General features: G+C 41.5%; 1 protein-coding gene across 6 annotated transcripts in view; it reads right to left on the reverse strand.

The window, feature by feature from the left end:
• Nucleotides 1–22,777, reverse strand: part of FBLN1 (fibulin 1) — an 83,210-nt gene that overhangs the window by 33,218 nt on the left and 27,215 nt on the right. For 5 of the 6 annotated variants that reach the window (XM_050984763.1, XM_050984771.1, XM_050984775.1 and 2 more), the window contains 11 exons: nt 17,140–17,311; nt 14,480–14,539; nt 12,686–12,787; nt 10,971–11,108; nt 8,706–8,843; nt 7,122–7,265; nt 6,179–6,307; nt 5,551–5,676; nt 4,338–4,457; nt 3,367–3,498; nt 2,193–2,316 (listed from right to left, as the gene is read on the reverse strand). In XM_050984763.1, the coding sequence (XP_050840720.1) occupies nt 2,193–2,316; nt 3,367–3,498; nt 4,338–4,457; nt 5,551–5,676; nt 6,179–6,307; nt 7,122–7,265; nt 8,706–8,843; nt 10,971–11,108; nt 12,686–12,787; nt 14,480–14,539; nt 17,140–17,311 (1,385 nt within the window). Of the gene's footprint in view, nt 1–2,188; nt 2,317–3,366; nt 3,499–4,337; nt 4,458–5,550; nt 5,677–6,178; nt 6,308–7,121; nt 7,266–8,705; nt 8,844–10,970; nt 11,109–12,685; nt 12,788–14,479; nt 14,540–17,139; nt 17,312–22,777 lie in introns of those variants that run through there. The other variant, XM_050984785.1, reaches the window with a different exon arrangement.

Consider the following 22,777-nt stretch of genomic DNA (forward strand, 5'->3'; position numbering starts at 1 on the left):
AGAAAAAATGGTATCTGTACTAGGTGTGATAAGAAGCCAAATGCTTTGATTTTAGAGCCTGGGTGAAAAAGCAATTTAGTGTTGTTATCATGCAGAACTAACAAAGATATGCTGGCTATCAGCCCTGCTGGGGTACACCTGCAAAACTGATTCAGTCAAGGAGATGTGAAGTAGTTTGGATGCAAAAAGGGTGCTAAAGAGCTGTCTTATGAGCTGCTCCCCAGTGTGCACCAGGTAATCCCACCCATAAACCCTGATTCCTGCACAATGGTGTAACACTTATATACAGCTGAGAATGAGAGCACCTGTGGAACCCACTGCTCCTCACCAAGGACAGCAATGAACTCACATTCTCTGTGCTTTATGCAAACATCTTTCCAGCAATACATTTAGTAACTGTTGGGAGGGGAAAACCTAATTAATCCAACAAGATAATGACTTAAAGAATTAAAATAATTAGAATTTCACTGAGAGGCTGCAGGATTTGTGTCTGACTCAGCCTAATTATATAGCCTGAGAACATCAGAAGGATCTACTCTGTGAGTAGGTCTGAGTTAGGCAGAGGAAGCCATTACAGAGTCCAACAACCTAGACACAGAAAAACATTCAGACACTCTACTGCTTTCCCAGAAGATGCCATATAGCTCAAATAGCCAATGAAGTCAAATACAGATAAGAGAGAAAATGAAATGGAATGTGTGTATGATGTGTATTTTATAAACTGAACTCCACAATGCAGGAATGTAAGAGCAGGAATCTGCTAATTCTGTGGCCCATTGCACAATGCACTTTTTTCACTTTTTTAAAATTAGGATACCAATGAACCCACGGTCTTACAAATAAAGAGAGCATCTGCATCATGAGGCACTGCCTGGTCACTGTTGTGACAAATTTAATTTAAAATTTAATTCCTATAACCCTTCCCAGAACACAAGCATATTTCATAAATAGCTGGGTTTACACCATGAACTTCCTCTCCAGCATTCTGATCAAATACATCTGCTGTGCCACTTACATGACATTTCAAAGACTAAGGCTCAAATGCAAACTAACTAATCCCCACAAAATCCCTGAGATGGAGATCAGTGCTGGCTTCATTCTGCAGAGGAGGCACAGAGTACTCAGGTCTGTCTGACAGATGGTGCCCATACCAACACTGACTGGGAAAAGCAACAGTGGGCTGATGACAAATGTGATTTGTCAGCTTTCCTCCCTGGCTGGTGGAGCTCACACTTACCTGAGTATGAGGCACACGGGGGGACCATGAAGCAGCCTTTGGAAGAATTGCTGGAGTACAGGGTGGCCAGAAAGCCACAGGGCAGGAGGCAAAGCATCACTTTCACCTGCCATAAACTCTAGCTGCACAACTGACAGTTTGCAACAACTTCTCCTCTCTGCAGGCACTATTTTATGGGTATAAAAGAGCTGCCAGCTGCCCCTCCTCCCAGAGCTGTCTCCTATTTTCTACACCAGAATGCACAGACTGAGCTAGGTTAGAGACACAATTGTGAGCTGCAGCTAGTATACCACCCTCGCTAGGATTCCCAGGTTTTTAATACAGAAAATTAGATGCAAATTGAAAGAGGGGAGATTTATGAAAGATATTAGGAAGGGGTGGTAAGACACTGGAACAGGTTGGCCAGTGAGGTGGATGCCCCAACCCTGGCAGTGCTCAAGGCCAGTTTGGATATGAGCAAACTGTTCTAGTGGGACATGTCCCTGTACATGGCAGAGAGGGATGGGACTAGATGATTTTTAAGGTCCATTCTAGGATTCAATCAAATGGTACCAAAAATAAGACATTCTTGCAATGCTTTACAACAGTACAGGTGAGAATTCAGAGAGGGAGCTAAAACAAAGCCTTTAGCTGAAGTGTGAAGGTAAGGAAAGATTATGTGTGATTCTGAAACAAAAGCCAAGGATTTCAAAGCCCAATGTAGCCCTCCTATCAGGCTGCCCTGCAAGGGAGCCAGACAGAGAGTATCTGCTTGTGGCTCTGGAGATCATCATGGTGCAAACCACTGACACGTGGCATTTCTTAAGGGAGTATCTTTTTTCTTAGAAAGAGGAACACGAGAAAGAAACCAGACTTGTGTGTGCAAAACATAGGGTAGCTAGAAACTGCTCTGTGTTCAGCCAGCAGTGGCATGGCACTGAGGAGATGATGCCACCTTGGGAAAGAAGGTACTTACGTGTCTCCTGACTTGCGGTAATTCTCGGGACATTCCAAGGACAGGCAGCGGAAGCCGCCCTGGATGTTAAAGCAGGTCTCATTGAAAGAGCAGTTGTGGCTTTCTGCAACACACTCATCGATATCTGCCAAATGGAAATAGGGCTGTGGGTTAGATACAGGCTTTTCCTCTCCTTGCAGGTGCCAGACAATGACAGAATCACTGGGTTGAAAGAGATCTTCAAGATCATTGAGTCCAACCCGTTCCCTGACACCTCAACTAAACCATGGCACCCAGTGCCACATCCAGGCTTTTTTTAAACACATCCAGGGATGGTGACTCCACCACCTCCCTGGGCAGACCATTCCAAAACTTTATCACTCTTTCTGTGAAAAACTTTTTCCTAATATCCAACCTATATTTCCCTTGATGCAGCTTGACACTGTGGCCTCTCATTCTGCCAGTTGCTGCCTAGAGAAAGAAACCAACCCCACCTGACTACAGCCGCCTTTCAGGGAGTTGTAGAGAGTGATAAGGTCACTCCTGAGTCTCCTTTTCTCCAGGCTGAACACCCCCAGCTCCCTCAGTTGTTCCTCACAGGGTTTGTGTTCCCAGCCCCTCTCCAGCCTCACTACCCCCTCTGGACACACTAAAGTGTTTTAATGTCCTTCCCAAACTGGGGCCCAGAACTGAACACAAGTACTCAACATGCAGCCAGTATCCTTTCAGGTACTGCAGAACATGGGAGTGCAATTAAACATTACTGCAGGATTGCAAGGGAAGGACAGAAGAACAAAAAAGAAGAACACTAACCCAACCAACCAGCAAGAAGAAGAAAAGGAAGAGCAGCAGTGCCACTAAGTGGACAAGACCTAAATATTTGCTGACATGTTTACAGCAGGATATTTCCTTTTAATGGCTATGATAACTCATAGCATTTCATCGTTGGAATCTTCATTGTAAGAATTTTTTATAATCATTTAATAATGTTTTTAGAAGTAGTCTCTACTGAGTTACTTTGTAACTGAAATTTCCTGTATATTTATTATAGAAGACTGATTTCTTCAGGTGTTGAGCTGGTGTGTGCTGCATTACCTATCATGTCATAGGAAAGGCATTTTTTTAAACACAAAAACTGCTGAAACTTGTCAGAATTCCACCATGCATGAGGTCTCCCTGCAGTTCTTGAACCCACCTTGGCAGTTGCGTGCATTGGGTGCCAGCCTGTACCCAGTGGAGGGACAAGTACATTGAAAGCTCCCAGGAATATTAACACATCGAAAGGAGCAGATATGTCCTCCAGTGGGCAAAGCACATTCATCAATATCTGCAAGAAAAAAAACACCACTAATTTTCTATGTGTTCATGACATTCAGCCCAGTGCACATAGACAGCAATCCTGCTATGAGCTTCAGATACAATTTGATGATTCTAATTTCTGGGCAATGAAGAAGATCATCAGATAGTGTGGCTCTAGCCAACAACATCTAAATAGCAAAGATTTTCAAGAATAAATGGAACTCTGAAGAAAATTATAAGCTATATGAGTGCCCAAGAGACAAAGTAATGGATGAGAGCAAGCACTTTACAGTGTATTTTAGTCTTTATAAAAGGGAGGGAGAGGAATAGTTTTATCCTTGTTTTTACAAAAGGAAATCACCATTAGGTGTTCTGCCCAAGGCCTCACTGTTAAATAAGTCTTGGAGACCTAAGTCCAAGCTCAGGATCTTGTCCACGAGGTCATACACACATCTCCCTTGTATTTGAGAACACGTTAGTTCAGAACCAGCCATAGAAAGAAGATATATAAAATATTACCTAGTAATATCATGTATTACATTAGTAACACATAAATATGCTCATATCTCCACTTGCTGAACACTAGAAATTTTGGTAGCTCCTCAGAAAAAAGACAAATTTTTGTCAAATTACAAAAGTGTGCCAAGCTACAAATCAGTGTCAACAGCAAAAATGTCACCACACATACAAAGAGATGCCTCTAGAAAAGGGCATGGGCAGGAGACCTTCATTAAATACAGATAGAAAATAAAGAAAATACCGAAGAGATTCAAATGTTAAAATGAAAAAATTACATGGAATTGCTCATGTTTGTTACAGCAACAAAAGAAATGGCCACCCACCCTCTCCCTGCAGCACAGAGCTCACCTTCACAGGAAATGCCATCGATGTCACTGAGCTGGAAGCCTCGGCGGCAGTAGCACTGGTAGGAGCCGTACACATTGGCACACTCCTGACTACAGGGGTTGCTCTCACACTCATTCAAATCTGAAATGCAAAGTTATACACCTGAACCCCAAATTTCTTGCAATATTCATCACTCCTAGTACTGGAATAAGACAAAATTTGGAAGGTAATTGTTTTAATTAAAAAAGGATGGCACATGTCACTGAGTAACCTGGAAATAGGGGACTCTCAGTGTGTTACTCTTAACAGGCAGTATAGGTTAATTTGCACTGTGCTATGATTTCCTCCTGAGACTGGGAGGGAATCTTCAGGCCAACACTTACATTTTTGTGTCTGGATATCAGCAAGGATGGTTTTGAAGGTTTTGAACCTGATTGAGTTGAATCACCCTTCAAAGTGCAGCAAAAGCAGACCCATACACCACTGCATCACAGAACCATTCAGGCTGGAAAACATCTCCAAGACCATCAAGTTCAGCCTGTGACTAAGCCTCATCTTGTCACCCAGACTGAGTGCCACATCCAGGCATTCCTCAGACACTTTCAGGAGGGGGACTCCACCACCTCCCTGAGAAGGCCCTTCCAATGTCTCACTACCCTTTCAGGGAAGAAATTCTTCCTGATGTCCAACCTGAACCTTCCCTGGTGTAGCTTGAGGCTGTGTCATCTTGTCCTGCCAAATGATGCAGTCTAAGGGTGATATATTCAAGCTGTGGGCTATAGTGGCCCTCAACTAAGCACAGCAGCATTCATATAACCAGAGAGACTACACTGTGATGATTTCTCATGCCATTCCAGTGCATGAAAGGTAAAATAAAAAAACAGCTGAAAGAGCAATGAGCTGTGTCACTATAGGACGTAAAATAACATGACACAGACAAGCAGCTCTTCCAAGGCAAAAAGAGAGTTTTTAATTTCTGACACCAACATTTATAGATTTCCAAAACTGACAGTGGATTGGAGGGTGTCAGTGCCACCTCTCCACTGGCACAAACCAACAGTCCATCAAATTTCTCCTCCTCTATTAAAGAATGCAAACCAATAAGTTATTTGCATAAAGCGTGTGAGAAAGATCGTTACAAGAATGTGAACATCAGAAGGCTTAGAAAAACTTAAAAACTCAGGGTGACAGGGCTGTTTCTCACACTCCATAACCAGAGCACTGACAGATGTACCTTCACAGGATCTGCCATCAGCTGAAAGTTTGAAGCCCATGGTACAAGTGCAGTAGTAGGAACCAGGAGTATTCTCACACTTGTGAGCACAGAGGCGGCCTGGGTAGCGCCTGCATTCATTGATATCTGCAATGACAAACACACAGAGAGCTCTGTGGATGGGCTGCCTCACTGCAATACCAGTCTGGACAAGAATGTGGTTATAAAAGTTTGATGGTTATTTTCCAGATTCAAATTTCATACTAAAGAGGGAAGAAGTCCTCAAAATGCTCATTTAGAAGCACGCCAGAGTATAATTGGATTAGATCTATACAGGAGAAAGTTGCTTTGATATTCCAAAGGAATCTTTCACTGTAGGCGCTTATAAAAATAACATAGAAAACAATTACACACACTCTCACAACCTTACCTTTTAACAGGATAGCAGATAACATGTTAACAATAACTAATACAGCTTCCTTTGAAGTATCAGCAGTTCATTAATATGGTTTTGGAGTCAGCCAAATAATATAGCAGTCAATTTTACATTCTGATGACAGAGGCTATGCACAGAGCAGTGACGTTCTTTACACAGGATCATTTTGTAAGTACTGTGGATGCAGGTATTTAGGTTGATGGTGCAACTCACCAATGCAGGTCCTACTGATGACATCAAAGCTATAGCCAGCTTTGCACTCGCAGCGATAATTGCCTGGGGCATTTATACAGATGTGCCCTTCCCCACAGGGCTGGTTGGAGGATGAGCACTCATCCACATCTACAACAAAAAGTGATTTTAAGTACATTTCTAACTATACAGATTGACATAAGAGTCAACATGTTAACATATTTTTTGTCCTCTGGTGGTTATAAAGTGTTTTGGAACAGAAAACAAGATGTTATCATGCTCTCAGCTTTTACGAGATCAGAGTCACAAATCCAAACTATTCACACCAAAGCAGGTTAGCTCTAAGGTGTCCTTAATGTTGATGGACTTGGGATGAAAACAATGAAGTAATCAGACAATTCCTCTTTGAAGAAATTCAGGTGCAAAATTGTATTATTATGCATACTCATATTTGTGGATCAGATTTTCATCTAGTCTAAGATGTTTGAGATCTAGAATCATCAGTAGTGCTTAGATAAGCCACTCACAGAAACTGAAAACACATACAAAATTCCCTGTCTTCGCAAAAACCACCTCAGTTAAAAGCCAGCCAAAGACATCTATATCTTTCAGTGTCACTTGAATGGCTTCTATGGGGCATTAAGTTGACATTGTGTTATCTCTCTGTACTGAGGAGATTTGGGATCACACAGCATTGTTCCATTGATGCAGTCACAGCCAATGACATTTATGGGGGCTGATAATCATTACTCCTCAAAATGCAGGATTTCCTGAGTTTTATGAAGGACAGGGGGTGGATGCTTGTCATTCTTCACTTGCTGGGACTGCCATGAGGGAAAGAACAGATCAAGAACCGACTATGGGAATGATAAAAACCTGGACAAAGCGCAAGAAACTGGTAAACATAAATTATTTATGTGAGTTATTTCCTTAGAACTGCTTTTTCTACCCAGCTGCCACTCACCTACACATCTTGTTCCATCTTCATTGAGATGGTAACCTCGGCCACAGCTGGGTGAGATTCTCTGGCAGGTGAAGGAGCCATCAGTGTTAATACAGATCTGTCCAGCTGGGCATGGCATATTGGTACTCAGGCATTCGTTGATATCTACAAGAGCACAAGTCAGTGTAACTCTTCCCAGTCTCAAGAGGTTTAAGGTAAGATGCTCTCATTATGTAACCCTTCAGAAAAAAGTTCTGCCTATGGGAGAAGACAACTGTTCAGGACATTTAGCTCCACTCATACAAAGCTTCCAGAGTGAAGTCTGGGGAGGTAAAAAGCCATAGATATCACTGAAAAGCAGTGGAAATTTGGTATAGAACTTGTATTTGTTTCAAAGCCTTTAAAAGTCTCTCCTAAACATACAAAGCACTGATCAACAGTTCAGTTCACCAGCTTAAACAGCTCTGCTTCAGTCTGTGTGTTCTGATGGAGCTCTTAGTTTCTACATGATGATCAGAGCCACAAATCCAACAACAAAATCCTCTCAACTCCACACAGAACAGTATTTGATTACCAGTGTGTAAAGTTGGGCTGTGAAACTGCCTAAATGTTTTGAGCAAATGCATTTTACAGGCCATAACTGTTGCTGCTGCAAATTGATGTGGCTTCACTGATGTCCATGACAGCAACTTAATCAAAATCTGCCACGGACCTGGCACTACCTGTGGCAGGCGTGTGCTTTCAAAGGGCTTGCTGTGCACAGGCACTGCCCCCCTCGTTTCAGAGGCTGCAGTTTTGTTTTCAGTCTGTTTCCAGTGTCAGATTTCAACTCTACAGGAGAACAAGGGGCTGGTAATGAGTGCAACTTGGCAGCTGCTGCTGCTCGGCCAGTTCCACAAGTCCAAGGCTTGCTGTGCCAATGGGGGAATTAAAAGTTGAGTTGAGACTTGAAAATAATACTCAAGGGAATAACTGATAGATTTGTAGGCCACATTAGACAAATCCATATAAAGTCTGCTGGAAACCAGTAATTTTAATGCATTTATATGAAGGCTGTAATTCTGGTTTTGGGGAGTCTTGGAAACAAGGCATTGGCTTGACAAGATTGTCATCAGTCTTTAATGTAAAACTCCTCTCCACAGTATGTTATAACTGTCCCATCTTCTCATACACAGTAAGATGGGCTATAATGTGGGACAGGTCTGGAAAGACCTACATGCCTGTAAAACCAAGCAGAATAATATCAAAAGGTGTTCCAGAGGATGCCATAATTACAGTTTTCTACACAAACCTTCGGCTAAAACCTTTTGGATAGAGTTAGATAAAATATATGACAATTTTTTACACATTTTGTTTCAGATAAAACACCCAAAGACTTAAGCAGCTAACCACCTTAGGTAATGCAATCTCATTAATAATAGTGACCTAGTATTTAAATGTTTTATTTCAATGGCTTTCATCTGTCACTCTTACCTGTGGGATCAAGGAAAGAGCAGTGCATACACAGATGAAGAACAGCTTGAGCAGTTCAGAACCCACCCAGCAGAAGTACACCTTTTCTCCCAGCAGCACCTGAGCATTCCCCAAGACAAGAGCATGCCTTACCAATACAGTTGCCCAGTGCATCTTGTATAAACCCACTCATGCACTGCAGCTTGGGGCGGCAGCGGAAAGATCCTGGAGTATTCTGACAGATAAAATCGGGGGGGCAGTTATGAGTACCAGTCTCACACTCGTCAATATCTGGTACATCACAAAAAGAAATTGTTAGCAGGAATTAGAAGGGTTCCTTCATTGCATTTAAAACATAAAGACATCATTAAAATCATCACATAGATTAATCCTCAGCATACCTTCCTGGGATTCTGTGATCCAGGATGAATCTGACTACCTCAAAAAACATCTCAGTAAAACCAGGTAGGTTAAGATTTTTTTACAATTTCATTATTAGTATGATATATAGGGGTGTCTGTGCATGCTATGCTTTAAAAGTTTAGTTCTCACAACTAAATGATTCACAACTATTCTAGAGTACCTAAAGTATCACATTCAGCACTGCCCAGCCTTGATTCAGCAGTGTGCTTAGAAGTCAGGAAGATTTAATTATCCAAGTGCAATTTTAATTTTAGCTTTAGATCCAATGCAGATACTGTTCATAAGTGAATTAATTGGCCTTGATTCCCATCCATATTAAGGCTTGCAATATCCCTGCATTATCATGCTTTAAAATGCACATAAATATGACTTCTGCTTACTTTAATATTCTACTCCAGTTCAGAATAAACAATGAATATTTCTGAATAAATTAATGTTCACGTAAAGCAGATAAAGGAGACAATAGCAAATGAGGCTTCACTCAGGAATGTAGTCCTGTCCACAAAAAGCAATTAAAATTAATGGTTGCCAGCTGGCAATGAGATGAAATCTCCTAAAGCTATCAAAATCCAGAAACTCTCCAGCAAAAGGGTACCTCAGCTTTCTCATTCATGCCATTGATACAACAGCAGCCCAAGAGTTTTGTGGGACTTAAAAAATCAGTGTGGAGACCATTTGAAGTTTAGGTTGGGTTAATACTGAACTGGGTTTAGCAGGGTTCTATATGTAGCACAGCTCAGTCATGTTACTTGGCATTTAAAAACCATACATGACTATTTTTATCACTTTACATGGCATTAATAATTACCATTATTAACATATCCTACCCAGATAATAACTTTCTAACATTAGTTGCAAGTATAATTTACTATCTGTACTTCTTTTTTCCCAACAGAGAAATCTGTTAACACTTGCCAGTAAGCTATTTGTTGGCCTAAATCTGATGTCATTCAAACCAAGGGGAGTGTTACTTCAAAGGGCTTTCAAAGTTACACCATGATACTTTCAAAAATATTGTATGATGTTCTGCAGGTTTGGCATTGGAGTTTGTTCATCAGCTTTTTTTATTCAATCTATTTATTATTCATCACTGATCAATTCCTACAGTAAAACCTTACCCAAAATTTTGGTTGAGTTAATTTACTCAGTGGAATGAAATTAGTTTATTTATAAAGCAGTTTAAACTTAGGGGGAACAGACATGGTGAAAACCAATTCCACATCAACTGGAGTTTGCTGCTAATTTATATCTCTGGAAAGGCAGCACACCAGGTGAAGTAACCAACGCACATAAGAGCCTTCTTTAAGCTAGATGGAACTTGAAACAAGTCACCTTTTTAGTAAGGACCTTTGTGTTCAAACACAGCTAGTCAAGGACAGTGGTTTTAACCCCTTTACATTTTTAAATCCCTAGGAATGCTGTGATTAAGAAATTAATCCCTTTGTAACCTCCTAAGGATAAAAGCTTGCTTTCTTTTTCTTAAAATGCATCTACCCTCATATTTTCAAACTGAATCACCTGGTTGCTCCACTTGCCACACTTTGTTTCACACTCCAGCATGTGCAAACTTGATTCATTCAGGTGCAGCCAAACCATCAGATATGCTCCACGAGCAGGACTTAGGCACTCCTCTCACAAATGAGCAATCAATCCCACAGACAGACTGCAGCTAGCCAGAAACAATCTCCATGGTATTGTGTATAGTGTGAGCTCTGAACCTTGGTAATCACCTGGCTTAGTCCCCAGACCAGCTCCTAACATGAAACACAAACTGCCAGTGTGAAATGCAGTTATTTCTCCTGAAAATCTTTGCAGCAGCCCCCAGCAGCATGATCTGTTTTTTTAGCAAGGTGACAGGTGGGAAGACTGCTGTCCTTGAAGTGTGTGTGCCTCAGTTCCATGTGTATTTACCAAAGGCCAAAGAGCATGACATGATGAAGTGCTCAGTGTTTAATTTGAGCCTGGAAGATCCCAGTTTCTCTGCACAGGACATACCTTTGCAGCGACTGTCATCTGTCAGCTCGTAGCCGGTGCCACAGCTCGTGTCCCGCTGGCAGCGGAAGGATCCCAAAGTATTGACACAGGTCTGTCCAATCCCACAGTTGTGTGTCCCAGTGATACATTCATTAATATCTACAATAGGCAGAATTATTTAAAAATAAACAAGAGAGAGCAAGTAAGAAGCATGACATCCCTGGGAAGAGACAGGTCGAAGGCTCGCTGTGGGCACACCTCCAACATCTGTTCCTCTGAGCATCTGAACTCAAAAGTGTGGATTTGGCCTCACATTCACATCCTGCTATACAGCTGTCACCAGAGCATGAGCCAGCAAAGACATCTGCACCCTGCTGGTACCAGTTCTGGCTGATACACTGTACTTCAGAAGAGGAAGTTTAACTGAGTGAGAGCAAAGACTCAACATCATCTGACTGAGTCTAATAGTCGATGATGTCCCTGGATATGCCTGAAGTTGTTACAGCCAGGATGTGTAAACATGGTCTGCTGGTGGAGTTGGCAGTGTTTGGTTTTTGTTGGACTCAATGATCTTTAGGGTCTTTTCTAACCTCAGTGATTTCATGGTCAGATTACAGTGACTTTATGAACGAGGCAAACTTTCAGAAATCCTCACCTTGCTCTGCATCCCACCAACATATGGTTGAGGGACTCTCTGAGCCAAGCTGACTTTCTACTTTACAGCTACTCATAGACCTTTCCTTTGTGAAATTCTTTTCATTTAAACTTCGAATGCATAAGAAAATCTGACATTCATGTGTATTAAATGTAAAAGCTCTTCCTTTTATATGCCCAACTAGGTTAGTGCTATTCTCACCAATCATCAACATTTATTTTACATTCTGAAATTTGTATCTGAGGTACTTAGGATTACATTTCCAGTCACTGACAGAAAAAGGCACTCTTCATATGGAACACTTGTCATCCTTGAATAGCTATGCAGGATGGGCAAGGTGAGCTATGCCCTGGAAGGGCTCATATCCCTCAGCAACAAGGTTCTGAGCTAGTGAGCCCAGGCTCCAAATGTCACATTGCACATGCCTGAAGTCAAATTTCATTTGATGCCACACATCAGAATATGCTGACTTGGAAGGCACCCACAGGGATCATTGAGTCCAGCTCCTGGCCGTGCACAGACACCCCAACAACCCCCCCCGTGCCTTGGCCAAGCCCTCCTGGGGCTCTGGCAGCCTTGGGGCTGTGACCATTCCCTGGGGAGCCTGGGCAGTGCCTGACCACACTCAGGGGTGCAGGAAGAACCAGTTCTTCATCAGGGAGAAACTAACAATCCTTCCTTGACAGTTGCCATGCCACTCATGGAGTCCAGAACATTAATCCTTTCTGTCAGTCGTGTCCTTAACAAGCTAAAGAATCCTACTCTATTTATTTTGTCTGCCTTATCAATAACAATACACTTTTACAAGAGAGAATAGGTATTCTGTGTTGGTTTTATTCACAACAACAAATTCAAACTCTGCCTCTTCTCCATTCTAAATTCCCCACCTTTTCCACTGACCCTTTCTTTACTTCATCTTCCCACAATCCTCATTTCAACACTCCATTCAAATCAACTTTTTATGACTTCATCTCTTTCCCCAGCTGACATAAGCATGTTCTGGTCTCTTCTCTCTGGGTATTTTTGTATCTATTCTTGCTCTTTTTGCTTACAATCAAAACAATGGCTTTATTTCTTTTACCTTCACAGGTGATACCATCTGGTTGAAGCTGATAGCCAACAAAGCAGGAGCAGACGTAACTGGATCCTGTGTCTCTGCACTGCTGAGAGCAGGGACCACCACCTAATGAATATGTCAAAAGACCTCATGTAATTAAGAGGCTCTTCACAGGAACTGAAACAAACTTTAATTTACAGGAGACTTGATTTATTTAGAAAAGACGTTAATACACATATACAAAAGAAAGAAAGGGCTAAGCACTGAAAGCTCTAAAAGTTAATAAAAGAAGGATTATCCTGACAAACAGAAAGAGAATACTACAGAGAATTTACACAAAATTTGGCTCATCATTAAGAAAACCTTTTCTGACCTTGTTAAAATAGAAATTAATATGAAGAGTGCTTCATATTCTAAAAATAGAGAAAAGGTTATATGCTTCCAACAACAAATATTTGCTGTAAGGTTGCAGATATACTAAGTACAAACAGAACCCATGTCCTCTTTTTTAGAATGGCTGGATAGGCATTAAACAAAAGGTGTGAGGCACAATCCATGTGAGCAATTGCAGCTATAACACGTTATAAATAAGTTTTAAAGTACAAGAATTTCTAATGAGGAAAAGGCCATTAATGCATCCCTGAAAATCAGGTGGAACCATTGTTTTGTAGATGAGATCAACAGCCTCTGCTCTCTGAATCTCTGCTAATACTGTGAGCTCCATGCTGACACAGCAAAACCTGTAGTGGGAGTGTTAGAAGGACAGAATTCATTTCCCCATGTTCCATGAAGGTGCTCCAAAACAAATTGCTGGAAGTTCCACTTCCTAGGAAATTTAAGTTTGTCCTGTTTAAGTTCAGGAAATTACAAGTACTTTTGGCATGCCAAGTTTATCAGAAAATATATTGTAGACAGAACCACCAACTGGCAATTAGCAACACCAATCCATATCCTGCAGGCAGCTGATTAACTGAGAAATACAACAACTGATTACATGAAGAAATAATGCTAGGAAAATATGTAACACATATTTCTATGTCATCTCCTCTAATTGGCACTGGAGACAAGGAAGAGAGGCACTGTTGACTCTGGTTCACTAATGATCTGGTAGATACTCCCACTCTCTCCAGAGTGGTAGAGCTGTAGAACATGGGGCACAGTAAATAATTTTTTCAGCTGGAATATAAGCCTATTAAATTGACTTTATCCTAAATACATTTCTGAGTTCTGAAATGCTGGCAGAAAACAATGAATCACTGCTGGTTTAGGTTGATAGACATGTAAATCATATGTGACAAGCAATAAATCAGAATACTTAGCAGAGCAATATTCCAAATGAACATTTCCAAGGAGGCAGAGCAGCATGACTAATCAGAACAATTGCCACTTTGGTCTTCCTTTTTTTCAGGTGATGCATCTCAAACATAAACAAGTTTAATTTCGTATTCAAACGCCAAGAGAAGAATAAAAGATGCACATATTTAATACAGGATCATCATATTCTGAAGAATCCAAAGTACTCCACAGGTTCAAGGGTGACACTTCTGAGGTCTCACCCACTAGAGGTTAAGGAGAAGTTAAATGTGTTGTCTTCAGTTGGATAAGATGGACTGCATTGTGAGAGACAATGCCTCCCTTGTATTTGGGCACTGTTTAGGCATCACATAATGGCCAATTACTCCTTGGAAAGCTCTTCCTCTTGGTTTTTTTTACCCATAACTATCCTAAGCAAAGGGCTCTGGCTAGATCTAATTTGGCTTCACTTTATTGAAAGCAATCACAAAAGAGCTGGCTAGCAGGACTAGTCACCTGACTCACCTCTGCAGCCATCATGCAGATAAGGATCTTCTTGGTCCAGCTCCTCCTTTGAAATTTCAACTAAAAAGAGGAGAGATAGGCATTAGAGGAGAAAGCACTTTTCTTCTCAAGGTAAAACACTGTGTGCTTGGGATGGAACTCACACCGGGGTTTTGGACAAACCAGAACAAAATTAAAAAGCAATATTTACATATTCTACAGCTATTTCTTACTTAAATTTGACATTCAAATGCTCATGGCCGTGGGGCATTTTCCATCTGACTGATTCAATATGAAAGCCACACTGTGATCATAGATTACATATGGACTGATATTTTCAAACACAGGTTCTTAATGTCAGGCTTTTAACCAGAGCTTAACCTCATTTTCATAAGGCATGTTGTTGGGGCATGCTTGGCTTCCACTGACTTTATAGTAGCTTGGGGTACTCAGAGATTTAATGAGAATCAGATTAACCTCAGTTATTTATTTAGACTTCATTTCAAAAAGAACTCCACACCTAAGTTTTCGGGCACATACTTAGGGCACTCTTCCAAATATACTTATATACTTCTACTTTATATATATATATATATGTATATGTGTATATATATATATATATATATATATATATATACACACATATACACATGCTTAATATGCCTATTGAAGAGTTCTGATCTGTGGTACTCCTGCCCCAAGTACATATTCCAAGAGTCCCTTCTCTCCACATGAGGACATACAAGGGCCAAACACATCCTGAACCCACTGCATCCCCAAAGAACCAGCTAATGGACTTTCTCCAATCCCACAGCTTTGAAGACAGGGCCAAAGGCAGGTGGGTAGTGTGAAAAACACAATCCCTAAATACTCTGCTTATTGAATAGGAAACTTAGGCTAGTTTCAGTCACTGTGCATGAGCCCATTGCACCAGCAGTCACTTACAAGCAAGTGATGCATAGAGGATGTGAAAGCAGTGTTTGTGCAATGGCACAAGGCTGGGCTGGTTAACAGCATCCTCAAGCCATAGGGGCACATTTCAGTTATGCAGAGCTGATGGAATCAGTTTGCTCAAGTCTGGCTGGATTTGGTACAGGCCTCTGGGGACACAACACCAGAGATCACAAAATTAATCAGGTTGGAAAAGACCTCCAATTCCATCAAGTCCAACCTGCAGACAACACTTTATGTGACCTGGAGAGGCAGCTTGCCTTACCCCTGCAGCAGAATGCCCTTCATGCACTGCTGTGGCACAACAAACACAAGGTTCTAGTTCAAACATCTCCCTTGCAAAACGGAGCCTCATCTCCCTTTCACAATGAACCAAAGTGTCTATTTGCTGTTTGCTCTGCCTTTCTGCAGGCATTTTTTACTGTCAATAGGGTTATTTGATTATGTTCAAACACCTGCTTGTCTCAGCTGAATGATGAGAACACTGTCCTGCCCTGCTCGTGGGCACAGCCCCAGCTTTGCAAAGCACGGTGACTCTTAAGTGTGCCACAACAACCACACTAATGATTGCTGTGTGTGTCACTTGCTCAGAAAGGCAAGCAGGGAAATACTCTGCATGCTCACAGTTCTCATAATGGCATATTTCTCATGCCATACAGGTACATTGAGTATGCAAATTGCTGGTATTAGCAGAGATGTCTGAGTATGAGGGATCTATGAGTCCAGTCACCTCAGCCAGTGCTCATGGACAAGGGCAATTCTCCTCCTGAGAAAACAGCTCACACAAAGAAACTGCCCAAAAGGGCTTTTCCACGTGTCACTTCTTAAGGGGGACACTGAGACGAGCCAGGCTTGAAAGACCTGGAACAACTCTGATAACGTGCTGGCTCAAGCAGATCAGTGCAAGCTTTTGTGATGGGGCTCATGTTTAAATGATGGATTGGGATGATGTCCCCCAAAATCTGTAGCTTGTGATCTGCCAGCCAGATGGTGTGTTTTCAGTGCTCAGCAGCCCAGGAGGGAGGCAACACCACAGAGCACAACTTGTCTGAAGTTTCAGGTCTGTCTAAGTGAAAAAGGGGGAAAAAACCCAAATAAATGAAAGTCTGTAAGGGTCAGTCTATACCCATTCAACCTCTTCAGCTCTGTGGACCAGGTATGGAGAAGGTGTCAGGAGCTGCTGCCATCCAGGTACCCCTCTTTTCTGGTAATACCAAAAGAAACATTTTCCACACTTCCTGGAGGTCTTAGTTGTCCCAGGCAGCCCAGGCACTTCAAATACCCCTGGATTCTGGGCATTTACCTCTCACATAATGGCAACATTTTCATTCTGCTGAGCTGGCAAAGGCCCTCTAGCTTTTCAACACAATTCCAAGAATTCTTTGTTGATGTTCATTTTAATTAAGCATTTGTCAGTGGGCAAAATGCCATTTAAATTAATAGCTTATATTCAGCTTCCAAGGTAAGATCATTAATTGCCAAAATAAGCTCTTGTACGTTTAAGTTCTGACACCACAAAAGAAGTGACCTCTTTCTGCCTCTTATTTTCAACAACAGCTGTTCCAGCTGTTACTAGCCAAAAAAAATGAGCTCCAAAACAGGTACCATTAAATTACATCATTAGATGAGATGTCAAATTAGAGGAATTCCAACAGAAATAATTTAAAGTGAAAAGACTCCTGTACCCTATATCATTTTGTGTGTCACTCTTTTAAGTATGAATAAAATACCTGGCTCTTTTTTAGGAGCATAATCACTGATGGACAGATCAATGCCTTCTTGACCTTTCCCACAGCAAGTTCTGAAGACAATTCCACACTGATATCCTATCTTCGGGTTGGGCTCACAACTCTGCCCCTGAGCTTGGGCAGCCTTTCCCAGCAAACAACAGAAACAGCATGTCTGTTAAAAAGAAAATGAAAATATTAACAAAGTCAAAGCAATGTGAGCTTTGACAATGATGTCAGTAGTTATCTCACCTTGGCACTGATGGAAAATGCTCTACCAACTCTTCAAGAACAGCACAGAAGCAAGGACAGGACAAGTAAATCCTCTGGAGGCTTCCTTTATTTGAAATTGAGAAGAGGCTGCTGATTTATTCAGTTTTCTGCCTTGCTGTCAGAAAGCAGCAAAAGTGTTTGGTTCTCTGGAACTGGTGTCTGCCACTTGCTACTGTCACATGGAAGCAGATTTAAGCTTTTTTTTTATTAGTTTTTTTAGTCTTCCAGACTCTATTTTGCTTGAAGAAAATTGCCTGCACCATTACATAGAACAGATGGAACATAAAATAACCAAACTTCCAACTTAATTTCTATAGTTCAGTGCTTTAAGCACCACACTTGCTAAAAAGAGGGCAACCATGCAATGCTTTGCATTACTTGGAGATGTCTATCCCTGCCTATATTCTAAGTTTTCCCCTGTGAGGAATTACATGTTTCTCTCCCTGTACTGAACTGAAAGGCACTTTTAAAACTTAGAGCAGCATGAAGTCAAGTTAGTACCACACCCTGAAGAATGTAAGTATTCCATTTTGTATGATGCCATTAACTACACAACAGAAACCTTTCTGAGCTGCAGAGTGCTGTAGGGCTGGAACTCCTCTCTCCTGGCCTCATCTCCTGGGTGTTGTTTCCATGCCCTCCCAGTCTCTAGGATGCATTTTTTCCCTTATTTACTCCTGTTTAGTGGGATGGTTCCTATTGCCCACTTTTTTTACTAGTTCCTCCAACTACTTCCATCCAGTGGCAGATGCTCCAGTTTCATCCTATTATGTCTGGGATAATTCCATCTTTTCTGGCTTTTTTGGATGACTTTAGAAATAAACCCTTGATGACTGAAACATTTCACAATATTTATTCTAACATATCAAGCAATTCCCTGATGCATCCTTCTCAAAGATCTTAAATGTATGATGATAATTTTGTTAATTTTTCAATTTTCCCAATTAGAAGACAAAAAAATGAAAGTGAGGTAAAGATTCATTACTTGACTTAAACCTGCCCATTTTTGATAACCAGATCTTATTTAAGTCATTGAATAGGCTGATGCCTTGACAAAATCTGACATTATATAATTCTGGTACCCTCACTGCCTTCTGCTGGAAGTCTCAGTCCACTTCTTTATCTTGTCACAGAATGTTCATATTGGGAGTTACAGAGTTTCCCTTGAATTTTTTTGAAGAGTGATCAATAATTTTCCCTTCTTTGAACTGTTAAGTTTCCTATTTCTTCCAGGTTGAGCCACCACTTAAAAAGCCTATCTCCAGCTCATGTGAAACTTCAAGTACAGAACAGCTAAATCTTACAATATCTGTAGGACACTGCATCTTCAATTAACATAATTGTGTGCCCTGAACCATTTGTTCCAATCCATATTTATTCTAACTGTGCATGGTGCATCTTGATATAACATCTTGATAATGAGAATAATTTATGTTTCTATACCTCAGCCTAAATGATCCAGAGATGGAAAGTACCAAGTGTTTCTTAACTGGTGTGTTGGTTTTGCACAGCCTGGTTTTTGGTAGTAGGGGGGGTACAGAGGTGGCTTCTGTGAGAAGCTGCTGGAAGCTTCCCCCATGTCTGGTAGAGCCAGTCCCTGGTGGCTCTGAAGATGGACACACCACTGGCCAAGGCTGGGCCAATTAGAGATGATGGTAACACCTCTGTGATAACATCTTTGAGAAGAAAATCAAAACAAAGATAGGGGGGGCAGTTTTAATTCCAGATAGAGAAGAGGAGGAGGTGAGAACGTGTGAGGGAAACAACCTGGAGACACCAAGGTCAGTGAAGAAGGAGGGGCAGGAGGTGCTCCAGGGGCCAGAGCCAAGATTCCTCTGCAGGCTGTGGTGAGAGCATGGTGAAACAGCTGAGCCCCTGCAGCCCTGGGGATCCACAGGGGATGCAGAGATCCACCCACAGCCCTGGGGATCCACAGGGCATGCAGAGATCCACTCCCAGCCCCTGGGGATCCATGGGGGATGCAGAGATCCACCCACAGCATGTAATTACCACAAGAAGGATCCTGTTATCATTAACCTCAATATTTCCTTTTTCACACCAATTTTCCTGGCTGTTGGCCTGATCTGAAAGCCTTTGATCCTTTAGTCAGGAGTGCAGTCCAACCTTCCTATTAACTGAGTTATTGAGGTATTTGCAGCCATTTTCCAAAGGCTGCCACTTGCCCTGGAAGCAAGATGTGATGACCATTTATTTATTTGCTAGAACCAGCACTGCTTTCATGGATGGTACAAACTAACTGTCAAGTTTTTATTCTACCCTTTCACTGCCTGTAGGCCTCTGCTTCTTAAGTCACCCCAATAATAATATCAAACTTTTCCCCCTCTGGAATTAGCAAAATCCTATGCAGCTTCCAAGCCATGCCTTGGTCCTCATGGTTGGATAGACAGCTGTGTCCTACCTGAATTCCTATGATCTGCCTTCTCACAGAAAGGAATAAAGGAGTAAAGTTACATGTGAGAAATGTGAAGATAATAATTTTTTGTGTGATTAGGAAGCATCTGAAGTTCCTTAGATTAATAAGGTCTTTTGATTATGTAAGATTTACATAATCAAAAAAACAGTAGTTTTACAATATTTCTTATTATTTAATGTTCCCATTGAAGTCACCAGTTTTGGTGTGAATCCTGTAGTAACTCTGCTTTTGGTATCTGTCCACAAGAGGTCTCTCCCTTGCTGAAATCCATGAGATGCTAACCAAAAAACCCACTAATAACTCAGAGGAATTTTCTAGAACTCTGAAAAAGCTAATCAAAAATTAAAACTATTTTCAAAAGTCCAAAGCAATAAAATTTTTGTGCTCACCTATTACACACAACCAAAGTATTCTCAACAAAACTTTGAGATAAGGACAGATCTCAACCTTTGAAAATTACCTACGCCAAATTTTGGGGGAAATGTCCAAGTACCTTAAAGGTGGTCAAATTTCTAGAAGCTGCACTCCTTTCTGCAGGGCTGTTGTGGTACAAACTTCCAGAAAATAACTTCTACATCCTGTGTAGCAGCATCACATCTGGAAATTGATTGCTTTCTTTTGATGAAGATTTTAAAGATGAATCATTCATTTTGCATCTTTTTCTTCCAAGGATAGAAAAACTATGCTTCCAAACAATCAGAGGAGAAAATTCTGCCCATCATTTCCTATGCCTGTTGCCCTTTTGTGTAAAAGCTAAGGCAAATGTTTTTGAGATATGGTCTTTTTATCTTCTTTCCAATCCCAAGCTTTGCATTCAAAGGAAAGATTTGCTGCCTCATTTGCTGCAAAGGGCTGCAATTAATCCTACAAACTGAATTACTAAATCATTCTCTCTGCTTCCTTAAAGGAGACAAAGAAGAACCAAAAGACATGACCTAAGAATAAAAAAATTCACCAACTTAGGCAAAATGAGATTCAAGTTTGTTTACCACAGCAAGGCACAACTTCCAGACATTGTATGTCTTAAGGTGATTAAATTCAAAATGTATTCAACAGTGGAAATTATTAATTCTTCACTGATATTAGATGATAAGTCACCTATGTCCTCCATGGATCAGAGATAACTTCACAGAGGTAGGGGCATCTTTGAAGGTAAAGTGTAGGATGCTCCTGTTAGGGAGTGGAAGGGCAGAATGTGACTCACCAAGATTCAGTAACTCAGACTATGTTTATAGCAGTAAATTAAACAGGGACAGAACGTGGGCTCAGGGCATTACCTCACAATCACCTGTAATTTTTAAATATCAGCAAGCTCTCATGGCAACTAACACTCCATCAGACAAGGCTGCAGTGTGTCCTGAGGCCAGCACAGCCCTCTGCACCGTGTGTTGCAGGGAAGGACAGCAGCTCTGTGACAGCTGTGCTGAGCCCTTTCTTCTCAGAGCCAGAGATCAAGGCCCAGTCCAATTTGTTTAATAATAAAACTGTCACTATCAAAATCTGCCATCTTTAAACACCATTAAGTCTTCTTCCTCATGCTGACATGCCTACACAGGGAAACATCAGGCAGCTGGTGGGTCAGTGGGTTTCCTTGCACAGCTGCATTCTGGTTTAGAGTTGTCCCAAGGCATGTGCTGCTAAAATCCTGACCTTGGTAACAAGCACTTGGATCTGCAGAGTCCTCACCACCAGTCCTTGGTCATCTGCTCAGAGCCCTTCAAAATATTGGACATAGAGGGTGAAATGTTATTTTGTGCTGCACTCAGGTTGAGGGGGAGTAGTAAAGGCTGTACCCAGGAATTCCTGTGTGCCAAGACCTGGACATCATCAACAAGGGATGCACAAGGTAATCCCACACGTGCAGACAGACTCAGGAGAACCCAACAGTGTCAGCCTCATTAGCTTGTGTTACCTTTCTTCTGCTCCCAGGGAGAACCTGGCTTACTTCCCAGCCCTAGAATCAGTGACATCCCACTGACAGGAGCAGATCAAGCCAGCATGTTCTAGAATATGAAACTTGTCAGTCAGACACTGTCTGCCATTCTCTGCATAGCAGGGTTTTTTTTATTTTAACTGAAGGAACCATTCAGCATTTTGAAGCAGTGGAAAGAACTAGAATCATTCTCATCTGTTCTCATCACCATGGAAGGAAATCCATAACAAGACCAAACCTGTTCATGACTGGTTCATGGTCAAGGTCATGATCTTACTGGTGGAACTTTCTTCCAAAAACACCCTGAAGAAAGGTATAACTATGCTCCCTTCCAGGGAGTAAGAGACAAAGACAGTAATAAAGGTGGAGAGCAGGGCAGAGATTAATAGCAGATGCCAACAACAGGCATTTTTACTCTGATATCAAATGCTGGTGTCACAGGCTTACAGATCTCTCCATCCAGCTGTAAATCAAAGTCATGTCCACTTAGAACAATTACACAAGCTGGAATTATAAGTACTCTGAGAGGAATAACTTCATTCCTACCCCTTTGAACCACCAATATTGAAAACCAGTGAGTCTGACCAGTGACCTTAGGCCACAATGCTTTAGTGAAAGCTGAAGTCTGAAATGTGTCTGAGTTTCTCACCATCTGTCACTACAGCACTTGATGTCTTCTTTTCATGCAAAAGTAGTTTCCTGAGCAATTACCCATTCAAGATTTTCCACCTTTTTGCATTGTCCCCTCTGCCTCAGCTAAAATGCAATGTGACAGTCTGCTTTGCTGAACAGGGCTCCATTTCTCAAAGAGAAGGACAATGCAAACAACCTTAACAGAGACATGAGGTGCTGGTGGGAAAAAACCGTTCATGTGCAGCAAACCAAGTCAAATAACCTTCAGGGCCAACCCTGAATAACTTCAACTCCACTTCTTAGAGACAAACAGGAGCATCTCTGTGTCTGAACCCAGGACATTCCTCTGGCTGCCCTGGATGACTCAA

This window comes from Serinus canaria, chromosome 1A (assembly GCF_022539315.1).
Source record: "Serinus canaria isolate serCan28SL12 chromosome 1A, serCan2020, whole genome shotgun sequence".
Lineage (NCBI taxonomy): Eukaryota > Metazoa > Chordata > Aves > Passeriformes > Fringillidae > Serinus > Serinus canaria.